The 24081-nt window shown below is 38.4% G+C and overlaps 1 protein-coding gene across 2 annotated transcripts in view; it reads right to left on the reverse strand.

The window, feature by feature from the left end:
- Positions 1–11221: 11221 nt before the first annotated feature.
- DSC3 (desmocollin 3) overlaps positions 11222–24081 on the reverse strand; it is a 52422-nt gene continuing 39562 nt past the window's right edge. Inside the window, exons 14-17 of one of the 2 annotated variants that reach the window (XM_027577661.2) lie at positions 22112–22233; positions 17422–17679; positions 15549–15591; positions 15331–15468 (exon numbers count right to left, since the gene is read on the reverse strand). In XM_027577661.2, the coding sequence (XP_027433462.2) occupies positions 15565–15591; positions 17422–17679; positions 22112–22233 (407 nt within the window). In that variant the 3' untranslated portion in view covers positions 15331–15468; positions 15549–15564. Of the gene's footprint in view, positions 15469–15548; positions 15592–17421; positions 17680–22111; positions 22234–24081 lie in introns of both variants that reach the window. The other variant, XM_027577660.2, reaches the window with a different exon arrangement.

The following is a 24081-nucleotide window of genomic DNA, read 5'->3' on the forward strand; positions in this document are numbered from 1 at the left end:
TCGGAACAGAGATTTCCATGAGCATACATGACAAGGAATACTTGTTGCATAGTGTGGAAAAGTCTCAAAACAAATACTACTACAGCTTTTTTTAAAATCCAGCAAACCCTGGAGAAGGGAAATATCTGATTTCCAGAGTTGCCACATTATAAAAATCAAATGCTCAATTTTCAACAAAAAAATCATAAGGCAGACAAAGACACAGGAAAATGTTGTTCATTCAGAAACAGTCAGAAACAGACAGAAACCGTCCCTGGGGAAGCCCAGACATCAAATTTAGAAAAACAAAGAATTTAAAACAGTCTTAAGTATGCATCGTTCACAAATTGATAAGCACCTCATGGGAAAAAGTGATACCAAAATGTTGGGATTACCACCTTCCACTTACCTTCTCAATGATCCCTCAACTGTTCTCCGACTTGATGCCCTTCAAATAAAAGATCTGAAAAAATAGTAATGATGTCTTCATTCCAAAATGACTTTAACAAGACAATTACATTCACAGTAACATAAAAAGAAAACAAATACTAGGAATGAATTTAACAAAACAAGTGCAAAACTTGTACTCTGAAAACTGAAAAATATTGTTGAAAACAATTAAAGATCATAATAAATAAATAAGAATTCACCTTTGTGGATCAGAAGACATAATATTGTTAAAATGATAATAAGTCCTAGATCTCCAGATTCAATACAATTCTTATCAGAGCCCAGCTCATTTTATTTGTGAAACTTCATAAGCTGAAACTGAAATTTATATGGAAACTGAAGAGACCCAGATTAGCAAAACCAATCTTAAAAAGAACAAGCTTAAAGGATCACACTTTGTGATTTCAAAACTTACTACAAAGCAACAATAATGAAGAAGTATGCTAGTGGTGTAAGAATATAAAGATTAATGAAAGAGGATGAAGAGCCCAGATATAAACCCATATCTAGAGTCACCTGAAATTTAAGATAAAAATGCCAAGACCATTCAATAGGGGAAAGAATGATCTTTCCAGCAAATGGTGCTGAGACAATTGGAAAGACACCTAAAGAAAGAAGTTGGATCTGTACCTTATGCCATATACAAAAATCAACTCTTAGGGATCAAACACCTAAATGTAGAGTTAAAACTGTAAAATGCTTAGAAAAAATATAGAAAAAAACTTTGTGATTTCAGATGTGGCAATGATTGCTTAGATATAACACCAAAACTATAAGCTATAACAGAAAAAATAGATAAATTGGACTTCTCAAAACTAAAAATATTTGTACTTCAAAGAACACTATCAGGGACGCCTGGCTGGCTCAGTCAGTGGAGCATTTGAGTCTTGATCTTGGGGTTGTGAGTTCAAGCCCCACCTTGGGTGCAGAAATTACTTAAAAAGAAAAATCTTTATAAAAAAAACAACTGTGTCAAGAAAGTTAAAAGTCTATCTGCAAAATGAAAGAAAATACTTCCAAATTACATTTTTTAAAGAGTTTATTTATTTATTTGACAGAGAGAGAGACAGAGAGAGAGAGCACAAGCAGGGGGAGTGGCAGGAAAAGGGAGAAGCCAGGATCATGACCTAAGCCTAAGACAGACACTTAACCTACTGAGCCACCCAGGGCCCTAAATTTCTGATAAGAGTTGCATACCCAGAATATGTGAAGAACACTTTGAACTCAATAATAAAAAGAAAAATAACCTACTTTAAAAACGGACAAAGGTTGTGAATAGATAGGTCTCCGAAGAAGATAGACAAATGGCCAATATACACATTAATAGAAGCTTAACATTATTAGAGAAATAAAAACCACAATGAGATATGACTTCACGTCCTCTAAAATGGCATTGCTAAGGATGTGGAAAAATCACAACTCTCACCCACCGTTTGTGGAAATGTAAAATGGTACAGCTGCTTTGGAAAACATTTTAACTATTTCTTGAAAACTTAAACATAGAATTACCATGTGATTCAGTAATTTCACTCCTAGCTATACACCCAAGAGAAATGAAAACATATCCACACAGAAATTTGTACATGCATATTCATGGAAGCATTATCCATAATAGCTAAAAAAAAAAAATGGAAACAATCATAATGTCCATCAGCTGATGAATAAAAGAACAAAATGTGTATATCCAGACAGTGGAGTGTTTTCAGCCATAAAAAGACTAAAGTAATGATACATGCTACAATCTTGATAAACCTTAAAAATATTATACTAAGCTGAAGAAGACAGTCACAAAGGGATCACATATTATATGGTTCTATTAAAGTAAAATGTACAAAATAGGCAAATCTGTAGGCTAGTTGGCTAATGCATAAGGCCGGTGACACTGGAGAATTACAATTAATGAATATGGGTTTTATTTTGGGGGTGATGAAAATGTATTTAAATTGATTGTGATGGTGGTTGCACAACTTTGACTATACTGAAAACTATTTAATTAATTACACATTACAAATGCATGAACTGTACTTCAGCCCCACATTCTTCCACAACTATTTCTATGGCTCTGGACCAGTTCCTTAATCTCTAAGCTCGGTCTCTTGATCTATAAAATAAATATGGCAACATGTCAGAATTAAATTCTAAACTATCCAACATGTACTCAACAATGTTAGTTTTCTTCCTTCCTTTCCTCTTCCCAATCATCCTAAACATTACAGATGCAAATTATAATCAGTCATCTAGATAGAGCAGCTACAACAGAAAATGCCACGTGTTTACAACACAGATATAAGATGTTACGTACCCAAACTCTAATATGGCCTAAAGAAATGGTGTCCCTCATTAAATCATTGACATTTCTATCAATGGGCTTTCAGTATAAACATAGAGATCTTTCTTTTTAAATTGTGTCAATGCATCTTTATTTTGACTTTATTTTTATTTTTTTCATATTTTTATTTAAATTCTACACAGTTAACATACAGGGCAATATTGGTTTCAGAAGCAGCATTTAGTGATTCATTACTTACATATAACACCCAGAGCTCATCATAACAACTGCCCTCCTTAATGCCCCTCACCCATCTAGCCCATCCCCCACCCACCTCCCTAAACATAGAGATCTTTCCTTTTGGAATTCATAAGACAGCAGCAAGAAACATTAAAAACAAGGCATAGACATAAAATCTTGAAGCTCCGTTTTCAGTGAGACCAGGAGACAGGATGTGGTAACAGATCTAAGTGACCCCCTGTGATTTGCTGGTGTCCATGGCTTTGTGTCATTTCCACCCACAACCCCCCCCAAAGGCACGCAGATCAGACTTGTGATTTGCATCTAGCCAACAGAATATGGCAAAGACCATAGGATGTCACTGCCACGATTAGGTTGCCTTAGGTAGGTCTCTGGCTTAGACGGGAGGGAGACAAGCAAGCAGCTGTGTTGAGGAAGGGCAAGGCAAGGACGTGGAGTGGCTTTGAGCACTTGCGTGCCTGAAAGACCTGAGGACGACCTATAAAGACCACAGTTGGCCAGAAATAGAGGTTCGCAGTTCTACAGCTGCAAGGAAATGAATTCTGCCCCCAACACCCTGAAAGAGCTTGGAAGTGATTCTTCCATAGCAAGCCTCCAGATGAGCCCAGAGCCCAGCTAACGTTTTGATTACAACCTGATGAGACCCTGAGCACAGGACCTAGCTAAGCTGGGCTCATGCTCCTGCACCATGGGATCGAGATAACAAATGTGTGGTTGTAAGCCACTAAATATGTGGTAATTTCTTAAATGATGATAGAAAATGAATATACAAAAATAATTCTCACACAACAAAATACATACAAGGACTAGTAAAATCAGTGAATTAGTGAATCAGTGAATCGGGACCAGTAAAATCAAATAGAAAACTTCCGAGGAATAAAGAAGCAGGAAGTTGAAAAGTGAGTGGGGAAAATTCTCAGAAAGTGCCAATAAAAACACATTCTTTGAAAGTGAGAGCTTAAAAAAAAAAGAAAAGAAAAAAGAAAAGAAAAGTGAGAACTCATGCTAACCTACAAAAGCTTTAGAACTTGTTCTCTTTTTTTTTTAATATTTTATTTATTTATTTGAGAGAGAGAATGAGATAGAGAGAGAGCATGAGACGGGAGAGGGTCAGAGGGAGAAGCAGACTCCCTGCCGAGCAGGGAGCCCAATGCGGGACCCGATCCCGGGACTCCAGGATCATGACCCGAGCTTGTTCTCAAATATTGTATGGGATCTGGGGGTAAGTAGTTACCATCGAGGACCTAGGTTAGTTTACAGAATGCAGGATTATAGAAGGCATGGCACAGATGAGCTGTAATTGCCAGAAGCTGGAGAGAGGCAGAGAATCTTCAGTTGAGGATGCGATTGTGCCCTCTCCTTCCCAGGAACCTCCTCAACTAGCTGATTTACATTTTTTTAATTTTTTTTAAAGATTTCATTTATTTATTTGACAGAGAGAGATAGCGAGAGCAGGAACACAAGCAGGGGGCAGTAGGAGAGAGAGAAGCAGCCTCCCGCTGAGCGGGGAGCCTGATGCGGGGCTCGATTCCAGGACCCTGGGATCATGACCTGAGCCGAAGGCAGCCGCTTAACCAACTGAGCCACCCAGGCACCCCTCAACTAGCTGATTTAATAAGTTACGTCTTACTTAATGCTAATGTAATTTACTCTTCCCAAGAGGAAAAACATCACGAATTGCATTGAAAGGGGCAGGGATATTTTAGGTTAATAGAAGGAATTTGATCAAGGATCACTGTAGGGCATAAACTATATGATGTAGAACATAACATTATTATTTGACACATAGCGTCGTAACCCTTGTGCCAAGCCATTCAGGTGATTAATCATCAAATAGGTTTTTTGTTTATTTAGGTTCTTGGACCCCTAGGGATAAGATGCCAAATAGCAATGAAGGTCAAGCTTCTAAGTGTAACTTGCTAGTTTATGACTCTCAATGTATTCTCATAGAGTCCAGATATTAAGGTCGCTCAACTCACTGTGAGGGGCCTCCACAGTATCACAGATGAGGGGGTCTAGTAAGTGACGAAGCTGGGAATCCAAACCCAATTCTGACTCTAGGTCTGCTAATACCGAAACACCCAACACATGCTCACATTTACTGAATGCTCACTCCAGGCCTGGCACCGTGCTAAATATAGTGCGTGTACGGGCCGGGTTAATCTTCAAAGCAATCCAGTGAGATGGGTACTGGTATCAGAACGCACTTCTCTTCTCTGACTGAAAGCCACCAGTGGACTCTTACTTTATCCAGAGTGACAGCTCTGACAAGAAATGTGGAATTGTACGTCACTTCCAAAAAACTTTACAAAATTCTTCTAAGAAATTTCAAAGTCCAGAAATTATGCCAACTTGCTGTGTAGTGTTGTTATTAAAGAACAGAAAGAAACCTGCCAGTTAAAACTGCCTCGAATAAAGAATAAAGTACTATATTTGGTACCATTGCCCATTATCTCTGTCTCAAGGGTCATAGTGAAATTAGTAAAATACACAACTCCCCTTGAGAAAAAAAAATTTCTATTGACTCCTCAAAATACAGGGATTCTGAACCTGCCCTGATTTTGGGGGGAAAAAAAGTCATCTCACCAACAGAGGTACGAGTGTGGACAATATCTGCATGTTTAGTATTATTTTAGGTGGAAAATAAAAGAACTGGAAAAAATGCCACTTATATTGGTCTCTATCCTCAATTCTTAACCTCATTAATTTTAAAATATAATTTTAAAAAATAGCCTATAGCCCCAAACTGGGATTTTCACCTAATGTTGGCAAGGTACGAAAAATAAATTAATTTTCTTATAGAAACCATCTCAAGTACATTTATTTGATTCATGTTTGGAATAAGCAGCAGAAGCAGGAAGAAAGCACTTATAAATCCACCACACATGAATTGCGCTGAGCTTTTATGGTGTGTGAAATGAAGCATTTGGTTCTAAACAGAGAAGGGAAAAGGAAAGAAAACCTAATTAACTGTGAGTTTGGGTACAGCTGACACAGTTAATAATAGATAAAATGCATTTAATAATCATTCTATCATACAATAGTCACATTGAGGCCTTCCTAAAATATCTAAAACATATTATTTGGACACATAAATAATCCCAAAAGGAAAATTAGCTCTCTACTAAAACAATTTGACAAGTGTCATTTCTTTTTATGTAAAGTGACTGTCAGTACACACAATGGAATTTTTTAATTTATAATAAAATTTAGATATATTGCCAAATTTTATCTCCTTGAGATCTTTGCATGTTAAAATCTGCTTAAAATTACAGAGCTGCTGGTGCAGAGATGTATAGAAACCTATACAGTGGAATATAGAGGGCCCAAGTCATGATGTAAGATTAGGAAGGACAAGCAGGCTCTGTTTAAAAGGGAATTTTTTTTCAAGCACCATAGCCAGAATGGATTGACATGGGGTGGAGACAAAACCTCAAGGGTAATGTAAATTAGCCAGGCGGCAAACACCAGATCTGAAATCAGACCAGGCTCATAGCTGTAAAGACATGTCAGAAGACAAGGCAGACCATTGTTAGAAGAAGAGCAAGCGGCCAAATGCTGATATTAGCAGTTTAGGTTCTCAGAAAGACTTGCTAGTTGATGCTTATTTATGTCTTCTCTGCAATATTCCAGAGTCATGGGCGCCTCCACTTCGATGCGCCAAATAAAGGGATCTGCCAAGTAGCAAAGCTAGGCTCCAAATTCAGTTCTAATTCTGGGAGGTCGTAAATACATGACAAAAAGGAGGGGGGGGAAAAAGGACTGTTTTCCCTCCCTTCTTGGAATGCCAACTGTTGTGAGAACACAGTCTTTGGCTGTTTTATTCATTGCTGTGTCTTGATTTTTTTATCTGTCTATTTATTTTTGAAGAGAGAGGGATGGGAGGGGCAGAGGGAGAGAGAATCTTAGGCAGTCTCCATGCCCAGTGCGGAGCCCAAAGCGGGGCTTGATCTTGCAACCCTGAGATCATGACCTGAGCTGAAATCAAGACTCAGATGCTTAACCGACTGAGCCACTCAGGTGCCCCCACTGCTGTAGCTTTAGCACCTAGAATTACACTTAGCATGTGGTAGATGACCAAGAAATAATTGTCAATGACTGACTGACTCACTCACTGAAGAGCCTTGCTTTAGATAATAAACTGAAGCACAAGGAGATTAAGAAGCTTATCCAGGTGACTTGGCAAATTAAACATTTTTCCCATGCCAGGCCCAACAATTTTTGGACCTGTTTAGGACAACAGAAATTCCATTCAAATTTGAAAGTTCTCTTGTGTGTCTACCCGTGGGTTTTTTTGTTTTGGCTTGCTTCGTTTTTCTTCTCTTTAGAGCATTGTTCTTATGCTCTCTTAGCCTCATCTATCAAGACAATAATCTTACTCTATTGTTACATATTTGGTATGTGTGTAGATTAGAGATAGGAAATTAGACTAGCTGTCTGAGATAATTCAATAATTTGAATTGATTCAAATTCTTAGATTACTTAGCAAATCTGCTCAGAAAGATGGGCTAGAGGAGCGTACAAGTTTTTCAAGAGTTAGTAAATACAGTAAAAGAAGCGGGGGGCACGCTAGTTCTCAAGATCTCAAGAACAGAGACCCCGCACTCTGATCCCCAACTGCTGTAAGTAGCATAAACTCTCTGAAGCTCACACATAATAGAAGAGTGAGGGAGAACCCTAATTTTAATCTGACTGGTAAAATTTACATTTTTATTTCACTTCTGCCACCCCACTGAATGGGGGGTGTATGAAGGTGACAAGATAAAGACAAATTCAGTTATGAAAAAGAACGGACATTTTCTGTGAATTTGTGATCATGGATATTATTTGTAGCCTAAGTAAACACATACAGACAGAATTCCTTTGAAATGATATATGATCTTTCTGAATCAAGAGGGTGTGGGGAGTGAGGGGCCCCCTGTAAAGAATACAGCATTTTGAGAATTGGACTGGGAAGGGTATTCTTGTTTCACTCAGGGACGCATTGCCCTTGTGAATCAGATGTGTCCAGCTTCACCAAGTTAGAGTCACAGAGCAGAAATGTGACTAACCTGGTTTGCTTCCAATAAAATCACATCACTTTTTTTTCTCTTCCTATGCCTCATATACTTGAGCCATTTTCTTGCCTCTCCCCAAATAACCTTATATAATTACATATTTGCTTTAACTTGTCTGTGATGATCCATATTAAGGAAAAAAATTTTCAATTAGAAATTGAAACTAGGGGGGGCGCCTGGGTGGCTCAGTCGTTAAGCGTCTGGGTTACGCTCAGGTCGTGATCCCAGGGTCCTGGGATAGAGCCCCGCGTCGGGCTCCCTGCTCAGTGGGAAGCCTGCTTCTCCCTCTCCCACTCCCCCTGCTTGTGTTCCCTCTCTCACTGTGTCTCTGTCAAATAAATAAATAAAATCTTAAAAAAAAAAAGGAAAAAATTGAAATTAGGGATTCCTGTGAAATTGCCCTTTCACTTGGAACCTGTCACATCATGTCAGAGCAACTTGCACAGTTGATGAGCCAGAATGCGTCTCAGCGGAACTCTCAGCGGAACTCTGTAACCAGTAATGTAACTTAACTCCACAGGCTCAGATTACTTCTATCAGGAAGTAGATCTATTAAAGTTAGAATGTAAATCCCTCTTTAAATAAACGAAATGTAAATACACTAATGTCACACAGCATGTATTTCCCTTCATGTACTTTGGAAAGAAAATAATGAAATCAATACAAATTTTGTGGGAACTTAGTAACAAATATTCAGGTTTCTTGTGGCATCTTATTACATCTATTAGCTTCCCCGGATGCAAACTACGGGCTCATAATACCTACAGTGCAGATTCACCTCCCACTGTGGTTGCGGGGTACACAGGAGACAGAGAACAATCATAGAAGAGAGAAGTTTAGGTTGCAGGTATTTCTGCCAATGTTTGGCTTTTTGCAAATTGGCTTCCAGAGATCCTTCTGCTCTTGAAGTCACATGGAACAACAGGCACAGCCCTGTGAGCACAGCTGTGCTCAGGCACAGCCCACGTGTTTGTGCTGCCCCAGGTGTCTTTTCCTGTTTGTGCTCAAGCACAGGGGAGGCAGGTGTGACTGAAGTGTGTCCTCCACTATGTTCTAGATAGTTGAAAAGGAACCATGGACACTGGGAGCTGGGAGGCACAGGCAGAACACCAAGCCTCTCCTACCTCGAGGACTCATGGAACTTACCTCGCCCAAAGAACACTGCAAAACCAGTTCCTCTTGAAGGGGAGTATTTTTTCTTTTATCGTTATGGTTGTTTTCCAATGTGGTGAAACACACTTAACCTGAGACCTACCCTCAACAAAGGTTTACGTGCACAGTATAGTATTAACTGTAGGCACAATGTTGCGTTTTCACCTTGCAGGACAAACTCTATCCACACTGAACAGCAACCTCCTGGCTCCTCCCCACCCCCACTCGGCCACTGGCAACCACCATTCTTCTGCTTGCTGCTTAGTAGTTGCCAGGAGCTGAGGGAATGGGGAAATGGGAATGGCAGCTGAAAGGGTTTTCTTTTTGGAAACTGCAGGATGAAAATGTTCTGGCTGCATAACATTCTGAATGCATGTCACTGAACTGTACACTTTAAAATGGATCAAGGAGAGACACCTGGCTGGCTGGGTCGGTGCAGCACCTGACTCTTGATCTCAGGGTTGTATTATTTGAGCCCCACGTTGGGTGTAGAGATCACTTAAAAATCAAATGGTTAAAATGGCTTAAATAGGTGAACTTTATGTTATGTGAATTTTACCATAATTAAAGGGAAAAAAAGTAAGGGGAAAACAGAAGTTCTGAGGCTCAAATCGATGGAATCAAAATAAGCCATCAGAATAGCAAGACCTGCAAACTCAATCTGGATCCTATTTGTTTAAGTCACTGCCATCTTGTTTTCTGTCCACACAGCTAATCCTAATCCTGACTAATACAAGCACCATAAAGAAACTGTCTAGAGCTGGGATTAACCCTTTAAAAATAAAGTTAAAAATGTTATCAATGTTCATGGTAGAAAATGAACACAAAATACAAATCCACCACAATTCCATGGTCTGGAAAGAGTCTGTTCAGATCTTTTTTATATAAATAAGCATAAACTCTTCCCTAAAAAGAGCTTAGATATTGTAGTGAATATTCAACTACTTGATTTTATTGCCTATATACCTGACCCTTATATATCTTTCACTAGTACAGGCAGTGTTCTACATGCTATGAATATAGTAACTCATTTAGTCATGCCAACAACCCCTTGAGGTTGGTATTGTTATTTTGCTTTGAAAAACAAGAAAAACTCAGACTAAGAGAGGGAGTAAGTAACCTTTCTAAAGCCACACAGATAGTAAGTGCCAGGATTTACCTGCAAACAGTCTGACTCTACACTAGACATGTACCTCTCAACTGCTATGAGCCAATATTTTACCAAGTCAGTTCTGCTGGATGCCTGGAATTTACTGAATGTTCTGACATCAGAAACAAAAATTCAATGAACATTTTTAAAGACAAATATTTAGACATAAACATAATAATCACAATAAAAGTTCCCGAAATTGAAATTATTGTTCAAGTTCCACTACAATTGAAAGCTTTTGAGACAACGCATACATTTTTGAAATGGTCAGCCTTACCTTTGTGGGAAAGCGCACACACACACCCCCAGGGAAAAGATTCGCTGTGAAATACACAGCACCATAATTTGGTTGTGAACAAAGCTTGAAGGTCATATATTCTGTAAGTTGACAGAACAAAGATTGGACTATCTCTTGCTCTTTTTTTTTTTAAACTCATAATGTTTCCCCTTGACTACACTGCTCCAGGTAAGAATGCTATGTCAGCATTTTATTTCTGGAACACTCTACAAGCACCCTCCAATACTTCTTTGCCCAATAACAATCAGATGGAGACATCATTTGTAAAGCTGTGCCCCAAACAGTGATCTCCCCCCAAATAATTTAATATATAAATGATGTTGACAATCTGGTAATGACCCATTCTCTAAAATATTCCCCAGGAATACAATGAAGACATTTTTCTAGGATCTATTTCCATGCCAGTCTTAAGCACAATTTTACAACATGACCATCTTGGAATCATTTAATCCCTAAATATAGCAAAGACAAGATATTGAGTTAAGAGTTTTATTACATCCTCTATCTGCAACTATTACTTTACACAACCAATTTTTGCTTATTTTAACTTGCCATGTTTCTTTCAAAGTGAAGTAACTTCTTTTAATAGGAGACTTAAAGTTCTGTTAAAAAATACTGCAAACCAAACCTCACTGCATTTTAGACAGTTCACTGCTTCCTTATAAAAATATGAAAAAACAATCTGTACATTTACATTAAAAGTTCGAGAATATTCACTAGAAAAAAAATGAAAGCTATTTTCACACTGAAATAGCATAATTTTCCCCTTACACATATAAGGAAAAGAATACCACGTTATAAATGTTTACATTAAACATAAGAAGTCTTTAAAAGGAAAAGTACCCTTTGAAAACCCTAAGTCTGAAAATCTAGATTTCAGGGGGAAATTAGAAAACGGGAAATGTGGCATTAAGTAAACAATGTAGACACACACTTAATTGAAGACCTATCTCAGCGCCCAGAGGGCTACATAAGGAAGAAAGTATTCCCCATGAATGCCTTGTTTGTTATGCACAGCCAGTTCGGGCCCATCCGGCAAGTGCCCGCAGATGCATCATGCAGTCAGTTCTTCCCTTGATTCCACACTCCAAATAAGGTGAGGCATGGAGAAAGGGTGGGTGATATTTCACCAAAATCAAATGGGAGCTGCCATTGGCCCGAGGAAAGAAGGAAAAGGAGGGCCTGGCCTAGGAAAATTTAAGTAGCAAACAATATTGTCTTTACTACCACTCCTGTCCCTTTGTTGGCTTCTCTCCTTGCCCTTGAAGGCCTGGATTTTCATGTTGCTGTCTGTCCAAATACCGTACTTAGGCCCACACTCTCCTTAAGTCCCGTGTTTCCAAATGACGACTCAGTCTTTTTCTTTCCTGTATTCAAAATTCCTATTTCTTCTGTTACTTGAAAAATCCTTGTAAGAACGCAATCGCATAAAAATTAATTCATACTAAAAGGTGATTGACAGCCTGGAGCATTTGCCACCTAAGTGTTATTGACAATATTGGGAGAGAGATTAGAGAAAGGGGACTGATGGGAGGGCTGGATTTCTTTGAATCACACCAATGCCAGTTGAAACCAGGGTAGTGAGTTAGGGAAGTGGTATTTTATCATTTCCAGGCTTAAATTAGAACACAGCAAATGGCAATGAGCCTTAAGACAGTCATGCAGCACTCAGTCCCTTCAGTAAGATTTGTGCTCGCACCCCAGCTCCCTTTATCCCCTGAAATCTGACCAACAGAATATGGTTATTTGGCTCTAAACTTTAAAAATGCCAGTAGATAGGAGAGAAAAAGAAAATGGTGATAGAATCCTTTTACCAGAATTGAGTTTAAAAAAGCTTTCAGTATTAGCTCCAAGAAAAGCATTTCATCTCTGGAACCTCACCACTGGGAGTCAGGCAGCCCTAGCTGTAACAGCCTTTGCCAGTTTGCTCCTCATTTGGTCATGCAGAGTGAAACTGCGAAGCAAAGTTACTGTTCCACCTAGTTTCCTCTTTCCTTTCCCCTGAAACCAGAGACGCTTAATTAGCTGCATACAATTTTTTTTTAAAGATTTTATTTATTTATTTATTCATGAGAGACAGAGAGACAGAGAGAGAGAGAAGCAGAGGGAGAAGCAGGCTCCCAAGGAGCAGGGAGCCTGATGCAGGACTCGATCCCAGGACCCTGGGATCATGACCTGAGCCGAAGGCAGACGCTTAACCATCTGAGCCACTCAGGCGCCCTAGCTGCATACAATTTTAAAGAGATTACACAAATGTACATGAGCTATTTCCTGACATGCTCAGCTCTGCAGCACAGAAGACCTAAGTATAAGAGGCTCTCTCTTTTTAAAAACCCTGGATTCCTATTGCAGGACAGCCCCAGCCTTATATTATCATCCTTCCCTTTGGTTTTCATTTTATTTTAAACACGGCATTGGCTAATAGTTTTATATAAGCATATATTTATATGTGTGTGTGTGTTTATCTTTATAGCATTCCTATGAAAACTTCCGTTAAGTCGAAATGGCATAAAGCAAAGAAGCAATTACCATTCATTTATATGGAAAATTTTTTAGTGTTTCCAGACCCAAAAATTAACCTCTCTCTGGCTTTTCTGGTACCTTAGGACATATCTTGCTAAGGGATGCACAAAATAAATGGAGATAAAGCACAGATGCTGGCAGACACCACTCAAAGCTCTGGCAGCTGGATGCGGACAAGAGGAGAGCAGTTTCCAGGGAAAGAGCTTGGAGGGGCCACTCACGCTGCTCCAGGGCACGCGGCCTCTGTAACCTTGCAGCAAGGCAAGCGCTAAATGCTATTTTCGCTTTTTGCCTTTTTTCTTATAAGCAAAAATCTTCAGGTATCTTTAGGTTCGCAAAAACAGGTATTAATGTAGGTCTTTTGTGAAACACAAACTTTTGAAAAGTGGGGGATACCACGGTCTCTCTTCTCTCTCTCTCTCTCTCTATATATATATATATAAGAGAAAGTCAGTTAAGCTTATATTCATACTGAAAATTGCCACTACATGGGCCACCTCACAAATTCTGCCTCAAAGTCAAATAAATAACTTTGGGGGCATGGTCGGGGAGTAAGTCCCAATTCTTTGGGTAAATCCCAAAAAGCTGCAAAATTTTTAAGTTAATTTCGTCTTCTCTTCCAAAATTTTCTTCAACTGGTGATAGCTAAAATTTCTTGTCTAATTTTTAAACTAACACTTGAAGTGAGTACACAATAATGTGATACTAGATTTATCATAAGATTAGGTGTTAATTATTTTAAGTTTAAACACCATTGCTTAGGGGCATTTTACAAGTCCTTCCAGGGGCTCTATCACATGAACAAATGTGAAAAGTACTAAATTTTAAGCAACGTTTTGGAAGATATTAAATTGCACCCAGGGGTTCTTTTGATTCTCTACAGCATATTAAAATACATATCTGCCTTAACAAGGAGTAATTTGTATGAAAATGATAGTGAATGGAAATGCACACTCATCCCTCATTGCTGCTCATAACTATGACAGGATTTGGTTTCTTCAGAATATGTGGCATGACACAATCCATCTAACGATAACATACTCTAATTGCAAATAATTACTATTGAAAGAAAATAAAAAGCCATTATGTGCTAAGCCTGCAAATAAAAATATGCAAGTACAATATCAAAAAGAAGAAAAGAAACTTTTTCTCAGCATAATTTTCATTACTGCAAGTTATCAATAGTAGTCCTGCATCTCAGGGAAAAAGATGTCAAGACTTGTGATTACAATCTCAATAGATCTTTGGTATTTTTCATTAAAATACCGACAGTAACTCTCTGTATAGTGAATATAGTTCCGTTTCTTGAGAATAAGGAAACTTAGATATATTCCTCATAATAATCCTTTTGCAAACCATAAAGCACACATTCAAAAGCAAAAAAACAACACAATTTTTTGGTCTACACTTTGCTCGTGTAGTTTAAGACCGTAGCTATGTATTTTTTAAAACCTTATTAGGGCAATCAAGTAGACAGAACTGTTCTTCATGATCTAAATGCTAACCAGAAGGAAAACGAAATTCTAGTATCTTTGGAGCTACCAACTCAGTGGTACTGATTTTTTAAAGAGGTAAAAAATGCAATATAATTTAACACAATGTTTGATTTAATAATCTTAATCCACTTAAATCTAAATCTGGAACAAGAACAGAATTTCTAACCCAGATAGCTATTCTATATTCAATCAAATACAGCTTAGTTATCACTGGACTAATATTAACTCAACACATTTACTGGTAAAATATCTATAAAGAATAGCAGGTCCTTTATAGACCTTAATTCCAATGATACAGCATGAGATTTTCTAGCTGTCTATTTACTTGGCAGTAAAGAAGACGAAACACATTTTAACATTTCACACTCCTTGGAAAACATAAGCACCAATTGCTATAAAAATACAGATTGGTAAATAGTACAGTTCCAAAATTTAGAAAAATTATATATTTTTTCTAATGTATAGATATATTAAAAATATATCTATATATCTATCTTTATATATATTAGAAATTGAAATTCTAATATACATTCATATATGTATTAGAAATTGCAATTGAACTTTACAACATCCCTTTCCTTTTGGAAACTTCCAAAATGTCTGGCAAATACATGTCTAATTGTAGCATTTTAACATTATCTCTTTGTGCATGTCTCTGCTAATGTAGTAAATTTGGCTCCCAAATTATTTAAAAAGTCAAGGCCATCTTCTTCCTGTTTTTCACTGCAGCAACCTACAGAACCAGCTGGGGACCCTCTTCCTTCATAGGTGTATGTAAGGACATAATCTTGAGATGGCATGTGGTCTTCATTCTGGTTACACAGATGCAATTTCTGTAAAATAAGAAAAAAAGGATTGTATTATTGTTTTAAACACTCTTAACATATGAACATAAAATTTATTTTTTATTTACCTTTTATGTTTAATTTTTAACCAGTGTGTCCTCTAATGGAGTCCTACATACAAAAAATGCACATGATTGGTCGATATCATAACCGTACCACAAAGTCAGTATATCTTACATTTCTAGTAATCCATACAAAATAAAAAATTATATATATATACGCACACAAATGTTATATTTAAGTACACTTAAATTATCATTTTTAAATGCTTAATTTTATATCTAAAGGTCAGGCTAGTCCACAAAATGGTGACAGTATGCATGGCGGTGAAGAATTTGATATCGGATATTCAAACAGTCCTGATTTTGAGTCAAAGCTCTTGCTTTACCAACTACGTATATGACTTTGGGCAGGTTACTAAACATCTTCAAGTCTCACTTCCAACTCTCCTTATGTCTAAAATGGGAATATACACAGTGACTATCTCATGATAATGATGAAAAAATAATGCACCAAAAATTCTCATATTTTGCCCAGCACATAGTAAATATTCAATAAATGTGAACTAAAACTACTATTGCATGCAATTATAAAGTAGGCAAGAATTACCACACTGACTTCAGAATCAAGTGCCCAAGATAGCCCAAACGCGACAAAGTAGAGAAACGCACAAAGCATTTTAGTGAAATTAAAAATAATCAACATCACCCACACTGCAGAAACTGGGCCTTTGGAATGGAGCGGCCAAGCATTCAGCCACACCCAGCCTCACTGTCTGTTAGCAGCCTGGCTGCCAACTAGTCAAACTCCTGTGCCTCCTCCCTTCTCACCTGGGGACCCACTCCCTCTCTAACCCACAGCTTATTTCTTTGGCTTATGTTACCAAATGCCTCTCTTCAAGACCATGTCAGCCTCAGATCCCATTCCCTGACACGCACGTTAATGAACACCCCTAAGAACGCCTCTTAAGCTCCACGCCTTCCCAACCTGATCCTACATGCACACTGTCTAGAAACAGAACAAAGATGAACACTTGAATCTGATGGAAAAAAAAAAAATAATGTTATGGACATGTGATCAGCTACAGCCGTGTCACAGAAAGGTGCCTTTTTGCAGTCCATTAAAGGATGAAGGGCTTCCGGTCCGCTGTGGGGGTTACAACAATACTGGTACACTCTGATAAACAGAAAACTTAGTACCAGATAGAATATTTAATCCAGTGCCCCTCTACCCAGGTGGCACATGTGAATCCCCTGAGGAGCTTTAAAAGTAATAATAAGAATAATAAGCCAAACCAATGATGTCCAAATCCTCCAAGGTGGAGCACAGGTATTATTATCATTTAACAGCTCCCCAGGGGATTCTGATGTGCCGCCAGGACTGAAAATCCATGATTTAACCTCTCTTTCCTTTGATATCCTTGCTTTCCCCTGAATAAAAACACTTTGTATTTGAACGGTACTTCTTACATTAAATAGAGTTCCCATAGCTCATATTATTGAATGTTCACCCTAGAATTGTGTACAGATGCTTTGTTTTCAGAGAAATGCAGATTTGATTGGGGGAGTTTGGTGACTGAAGGGAATGAGATTTTTCTTTCCACATTCTTCTCTATTAAAATAGTTCATGAGGTTAAACAACATCTAAAAATGGCATGTAACTTTAACAGGGTCATTAAAAACCTCCAATTCTCACAAGATTTTTGAAACTAAAATAAATATGACAGATGGAATAAAATCTCTCTCTGTTAAATAATGTAACAAGATCAGAGGGCATGAGGTGCGGGACGGGAGGAGTGCAAGGAATGACCAGAGAGTGAAAGAGAAAGGGTACATTGAAAAATATGGAAAAGCAGCTTCTAAAACTACGTTAATTTCAATTTCCTATTGTTCTACACTTGGACATTTAAAGTGCAGAGGCAAAACACTCATGGAAACTCACTTCACCAAGACGGGGCTGAGTGAAATTATGCCACTCGGAGTAGGTGTATCTGCAGTTGTCCACTTCCGCGGGTCCTCCCCTGCAGGAATCCAGGGTGTGATGGTGCCCGGTCCCCCGGCATGATTCCAGGGTCTGGTGTCCGCCTTTCACCATCTCAATGGTCTCCTGCCCTCCATTTTTCACTCCTGATCCCATGGTACTGCAAAAGCCTTGGCCAGAGTTGTTGACTGTCTGCGTCATAAACCCATTGCCAGAACACTGAAATAAAATAAAATAAGACCATCTGTATCGAGAGGAAACAGATCCCAAGTCAAGTCATAAGAAGACAAGGAAGAGAGAATGTTTATTTAACCTTTTATTGATTCATCCATTCATTAGCAGACATTTATATTTTCAGATTCTGTGCCCAGTGTAGGGACGCAAAGAGGGACACGATCTCTCAGCGGCTCTAGAGAATTACTTTAAGAATGTATATGTAGGTGAACACAGAATGCTATGTGAACACAGAATGCTATAGGAACGCAGAGGAAGAGCATTAAAATCCAAGCACAGACAGAGTAAGTGGAATAGAGTAGAAAACACTGCACTGAAGGACTCCTACTTGAGAAATGGGAGGAAGAAGGCAGTATCTGTGGGAAGGCCTACACACAGAGGCAATGGGGTACTTTGGGGGCCCTCAACTTCCAACCTGTTGAGAATGGCTACCACTTAGAGTTCAAAGTGAGACAGGAAGTGGAGAGGTTACAAAAGACCAGAGAACATAAAGATCTATATGTCATGCTAAAAAATTTAGACTATCAAGAAGATGATGGGGACTCAAAGAAGGGTTTTAATAACAGGGAAGAGACGTATGTTTTAAAAATCATTCAAGGCAATAAAGTAAAAGACAAATAAGGAGACAAGTTGAGTGTTGTGGATAATCGGAGAGGTCACTGAATCATTCTAGGTGAGACGAGATAAAGACCTCGGCCAAAGTAGAAGCAAGGATGATTCAAAGTGGTTGGATTCCATACAAAGTTTACTGGTGGTCAGACGGATGAAACAGCAAAGGGAAGACTCAGGAATTATCCCTAGGTGCTCTGCTTGTGCAACTAGATAAATGGTACAATTCCCTGAAGTAGGGATGAAGGACACACTCGTGGGTGAGAGAAGAGTGAACAGTTCAATTTTGGACATGGTAAATTTGAGAAACCTATGGATGTCCAACGTGAGTGTATGAATATGTGGGTCTGGAGTTCAGGTTGGGGAGCCAAGCCGGAGCTATGATTCCAGAAGTCACCACCATACAGGAGGTAGTGGAAGCCACGGGAATAAATTATAACACCCAGAGAAAATGGTAGACCAAACGAAAAGAAGGCTAAGAATAGAACCACAAGAAAAAACATGTTTTAAGGGGTGGCTAAGGGAATTAGAGAACAGAACTGATCTGAAATAGCTATCGGAGAAGTGAGGGATCCAAGGGGCACAAATCTGAAGCCACGCAGAGAGGATTATGGTAAGGAGAAAAGCATCCAGGTAGTTTAAGAACTGGTTCAAATAAAGTAATCCACCTATTAGATTCAAGCAAAAAAAGTGGCCACTGGTCATCTTTGTCAAAAGAATTTCCAAGAAATGCTGAATGAACAGGAAGTAATATCATGGAGAAATCGAGTATAAATCTCTCAAAAAGCTCAGTTGCAAAGAGAAAGAGATCAGGAGGGAACTAGAGGAAAGCAGAGTCGAGGGAATGTTTGAAGATAAAAAAGACCTGACTAAGCATCGACTTAATGTGGGCACCTCATACGGAACTCTGGGCTGCCCGGGAGAAGTTCAGTTCAAGTGGTAACCTCAAGCATGGCAGATCTAATTATGAACTGTGACTCTCAGACAAGACCTCCAGTAAAATCAGGCTCCAACGTGCCATCTTCTTGCCCATTTGTTTTTCTTCTATTTAATATGCAGAGTCTCTAACTAAACTGGAAGATTTTCAGGTTCAGATGATTTAGAGTTTCGGATATTTCAGAATCTGCAATGTATCTATAAATGTCATACACGGTATCTCACTGCCTTAGAAAATTCTACCAGAAAAGAGAACTGAGAAGTAGCCATTTGGTGGCACTGCTACCCTGTATTTTTTTGCTTAGGTTGCTGCTACAGTGAAATTCCATTTAAAAAAAAACAAAAAACCCTCATTATCAAATCTCTTCGATGGTATAATTTCTGTCATTATAAATACATGTTCAGAGATCATGCAAGCTAATCCCAGAATTAAAACTAAACTAAAACCAAGGCGAAGCTCACAGGGCCCTGTTTCACATTCTCTCTCTTCTCTGTTCCTTCCTGACCATCTCTACGTGCGTTGCCCAAAGTTTACTCTCATGGGGTATCAACGACTCCTCTTCCATGTCAATGATTCCCAGATTTAACTTCTCCAGTCCTGACTTTTCAACCAGCTCCTAACCCCACCTGAATGCCTTTGACTTAAACTTAGCTCCAAAACTAAAGTCATCACCTGTCCTCATTGTACTAAAATGAGCTTACACATTCACTAAGAAATCTCGTTACATTTTGTAAAAATATACCTAAAATTATGTTTTGGTCTAAGTTGATAATTCTGAGTCCTTTTGAGAAGTGTTTCTAACACAGAACAGATAAAGACAGGGATGAGTACATCTGGTGAAACAGCCAATTAATGCTACCAGCTCTAGCATCAAATGGCAAAGAACAAGTAATACGAACATCTCAATTATTCCCTTCTCAGATATAAAATAAGAACTTACTATGAGCCAAGGACGATTAAGGGACTAAATGTATTTTCCGAATGGAGAAATAATTACAGGGTTCCACATGTAGGCCTGTCAAGCATAGGTGGGCTATGATTTTCCATGATGATGGCAGTTGGTTAAAGAGAGAAAGTCAATAAGAAAGATGCCTTCACACCGAGATATAGAAAAGTCTTGATATAAAGTCATTGTCCTTGGTTACAGCCTCTGTTGTTTGATTTCATTTTTTATTTTGTTACTCAAAAGCTAACAATCTGGGCACCTGGGTGGCTCAGTTGGTTAAGCGACTGCCTTCGGCTCAGGTCATGATCCTGGAGTCCCGGGATCGAGTCCCACATCGGGCTCCCTGCTTCTCCCTCTAACCCTCCCCCCTCTCATGTACTCTCTCTCTCTCATTCTCACTCTCTCAAAATAAATAAATAAATCTTTAAAAAAAAAGCTAACAATCTTATCATTTACACATTTAAAATATTTATTATCCCTATTTCCAATGACCGTTATCCATCCTAGCAGAGTTCTCCACTGCTTCAACTATTGAAAGATTTTAATCCTTTATCTTCCCTATCCCTAACGTCTTCCTATTCTCACCGATCACCCTACTGACTCAGCATCACACTGCTCCCAATATGCCACTTCTGTGCAGAAAAACCTTCACCTGCTTTTCCTTACCAAGAGAAGAAATCCCAAATCCTTAGTGTGGCACACAACAGCCCCATGTGCTACTCCTCTCTTACATCCTCTCCCCTCAAGAGCCTAATTAAGTGTCAAGCTTCTATTGTGAAACATCATTTCTTCCACTTCAAATCAATTTCTTTACTATTTGTTGAATAATCCCTAAACTTTGTCATCTCCTTTTTTAAAAATATTTTGTTTATTCATTTGACAGAGGGAAAGAGAGCAAGCACAAAGAGGCAGAGCACAGGTAGAGGGAGAGGGAGAACCAGGGCCCCCGCGGAGCAGGGAGCCCGACGCAGGACTCAATCCCAGGACCCTGAGATCATGACCTGAGGCAAAGGCAGACGCTTAACTGACTGAGCCACTCAGGCGCCCCTGTCATCTCCATTTTTATTCTTGAGGCTGTTTTCCACCTCTTTTGCTATTCCATCTCTCAACTTTCAAACTTTTCCTATTCTTTAAGTTACAGAGGAATCTGTACCTCTTTCACTAAGCCTTGCCAGTTGATCGAGACAACACAAATGGACTTATGTATCATAAGCATCTTTAAATGATAACAGTGCTCTCTCATATCGGTGCTAATGGTTTACTTACATGTTCCTACTTATTTTTCCCATAAAAGGAGATTCAATTTCCCAAAAATACTTTGAAATCTTTTTGAGGGAAGGACATGCCTTGTAAGACCTTTTTAAATAGACATCTCCCCAAACAAGACACCTAGTACTAAGCAAGCACCTCAGCAGTCTCAAGAAATATATAAGGAAAGAGAGTGACAATAGCCTTCCAAGTAATCTACCCTACCTCACATACTTTTTAAATATATATATATATATCTCTCTTTGATATCTTCTTAGTTTATCTCGAAAACTTTCAATAATATGTTTTTTTTCCTATTATAAATTGTCAAAGAGTTAGATAAAAAAATACTACCTGGAAATATTTCTACATTGTAGAAAGCAGCTAAAAGATTGTTATTATAATAATTTCACAACATCAAAGAGCAAATTTCAAATCATAACACTACAGAGTAGAAGAATGGTAATTAAAACAACACATCTGATTTAAGAAGTTCAATAAATGCCACCTACATAAATATTTGAATATTGACAGATAAAATACTTACGCCTACAAAAGCTGACCAAGCTAAAAATATAAATATTAACTCTTAAATTACAAAACAACTTCATGAGAATCCATAAAAGAAACTATGGGAGATACTCAGAGATAAATACTCATTTTAAAAAATTACTTACCACCTTATCATCTCCAGGTGCTTCTGTGTTTGATATAATCAAGTTTTGTTGTGCTAAATCTTCAGGAAAACCTTTTTTTTTTTTGGCACCAACAACTCCACATACCAAAGTTAGCAATACAGCTGCATTTAAAAAAAAAAAAAAAAAAAGGTTTAACATACATAGAATAAAATACTCATCTTTTATTTTTTATCACCTCGGATACACAGGAGGAAAACAAAGCCGCTAAGGCGTGGTCCTGTGAATTACCTTGGCTTTTCTAAATTAATAGGCCATAATTTATCTTAGACTTTAAAACCTGAATTAATTATATGTATATTTTGATTATAAGTCTGTTTAAGAGTTTGAATTCTATCCATAATGTTAAACTACTTACATTTGTGAGTTAAATAATAAATTTTCAAAAATTTCAGTGACATTTAAGACAGAGACCTTAAAGAGATTTACTGATTCCTAAAAGAATGGTTTGCCTATATGAAAACATGACAGATTTTTCTCCCCAGAACAGATTTATCTCCAAGTATCTTATTTAAAACTATTCTGTATTTTGTCTGTTCAGAATTTTCATTCTACATCATACCTGTGGGAGGCTGAAATATGTGATAATAAAATTAGCTGTAATAATAACGACAGTTCTTACAATGCTCTACAAGCCCCTCTAATAAAGGATAGCCAAACTGCAGCCCCAAATCCAGCCCACCACATGTTTTTGTATGGCCCATGAGCTATGGTTCTTAAATGGTTTTTAAAGATTAAAAGAATAGAAGTTCACTACACGTGACAATTATATGAAATTCAAATGTTAACGTCCATAAATAAAGTTCTATTGGAACCCAGCCATGCCCATCACTGAAATATTTTCTCTGGCTGCTTTCCTACTAGAAGGGTAGATTTTGTTGGTTCTAAGTGAAACCACATGGCCTGGAAAATGTAAAATATTTTCTATCTAGCCCTTTATAGAAAAAGGGTGCCAATGCCCGCCCACTCTATGTGGCCCCCTTGTTACCTTTCTGGTTCCATGTCCAACCCCGCTCTCCTGATGCACGCCACTCCAGCCACACTGGTGTCCCCCTGCCATGCCTTGACTTCACCAGGCACCCTCTCACCTAAGGGTCTTTGAGCTGACTTTCCCCTAGACTGAAAACCTCTCCCCCAGGTACTATACTTGGTATTCCTTTCAACTTTCCCAAAAATCATCAAAGATAACCTTGTATGTGGGCTAACTGAACATAGTAAAAAAATAAATACTTTTTTTAAAAAAGTAGAAAAGGGACATTTTCAGACAAAAAAAAAAAAGATAACCTTGTCAACTTAGCCTCGACCAAACCATCCAACAAATCTGTAGTCACTCACCCTAATCCCCCATGATCACCCACACATGCTCCACAGGACTACAGCTCCTAATTATTTTGCTCTATTTTTTCCTCCACAGCATTTCACTTATTTATTAGTGTTTGGTTTGTGTTTGTTTGTGTTTGGTTTGGTCTCTTTTGTCCACTGATGACTCCCAAGCACCTAGACAGTTTCTGGCATATCGTAGGTCTTCAATAGATTATTTATTTTGTGGAGTTGCTGAAAAATATTGAACACTGTACTATTCTAAGCTCTTCACGTGCATTAGCTCAATTAATGCTCAGTGCTGCCCCATAAAGCAGGCTACCCCAATTATCCCCTTTCACAGATGAGGAAACTGGAGCACAGTTAAGGAACTTGCCCCCCCACCGCCCCCCGGTCACATGGCTTGCAAATGATAGAGCTGGGTTACAGACCCAGAGAGTTTGGTTCCAGAGTCTTGCTCTTAACAGCTAGTCCTATCACAGAACAAAGGAACAGGGGCTAATTCAGGCTGGAGGAGAAGATGGAAATAAAAAGAGGGAAAAATATGATGCCATTGGGAACTATACAACCGGCAAGGAAGAGGTTAAAAAAAATCAAAACTAGCAAGATACACCCAAGAAGAGATATTGCTG

The sequence above is a fragment of the Zalophus californianus genome, chromosome 14 (assembly GCF_009762305.2).
Source record: "Zalophus californianus isolate mZalCal1 chromosome 14, mZalCal1.pri.v2, whole genome shotgun sequence".
NCBI lineage: Eukaryota > Metazoa > Chordata > Mammalia > Carnivora > Otariidae > Zalophus > Zalophus californianus.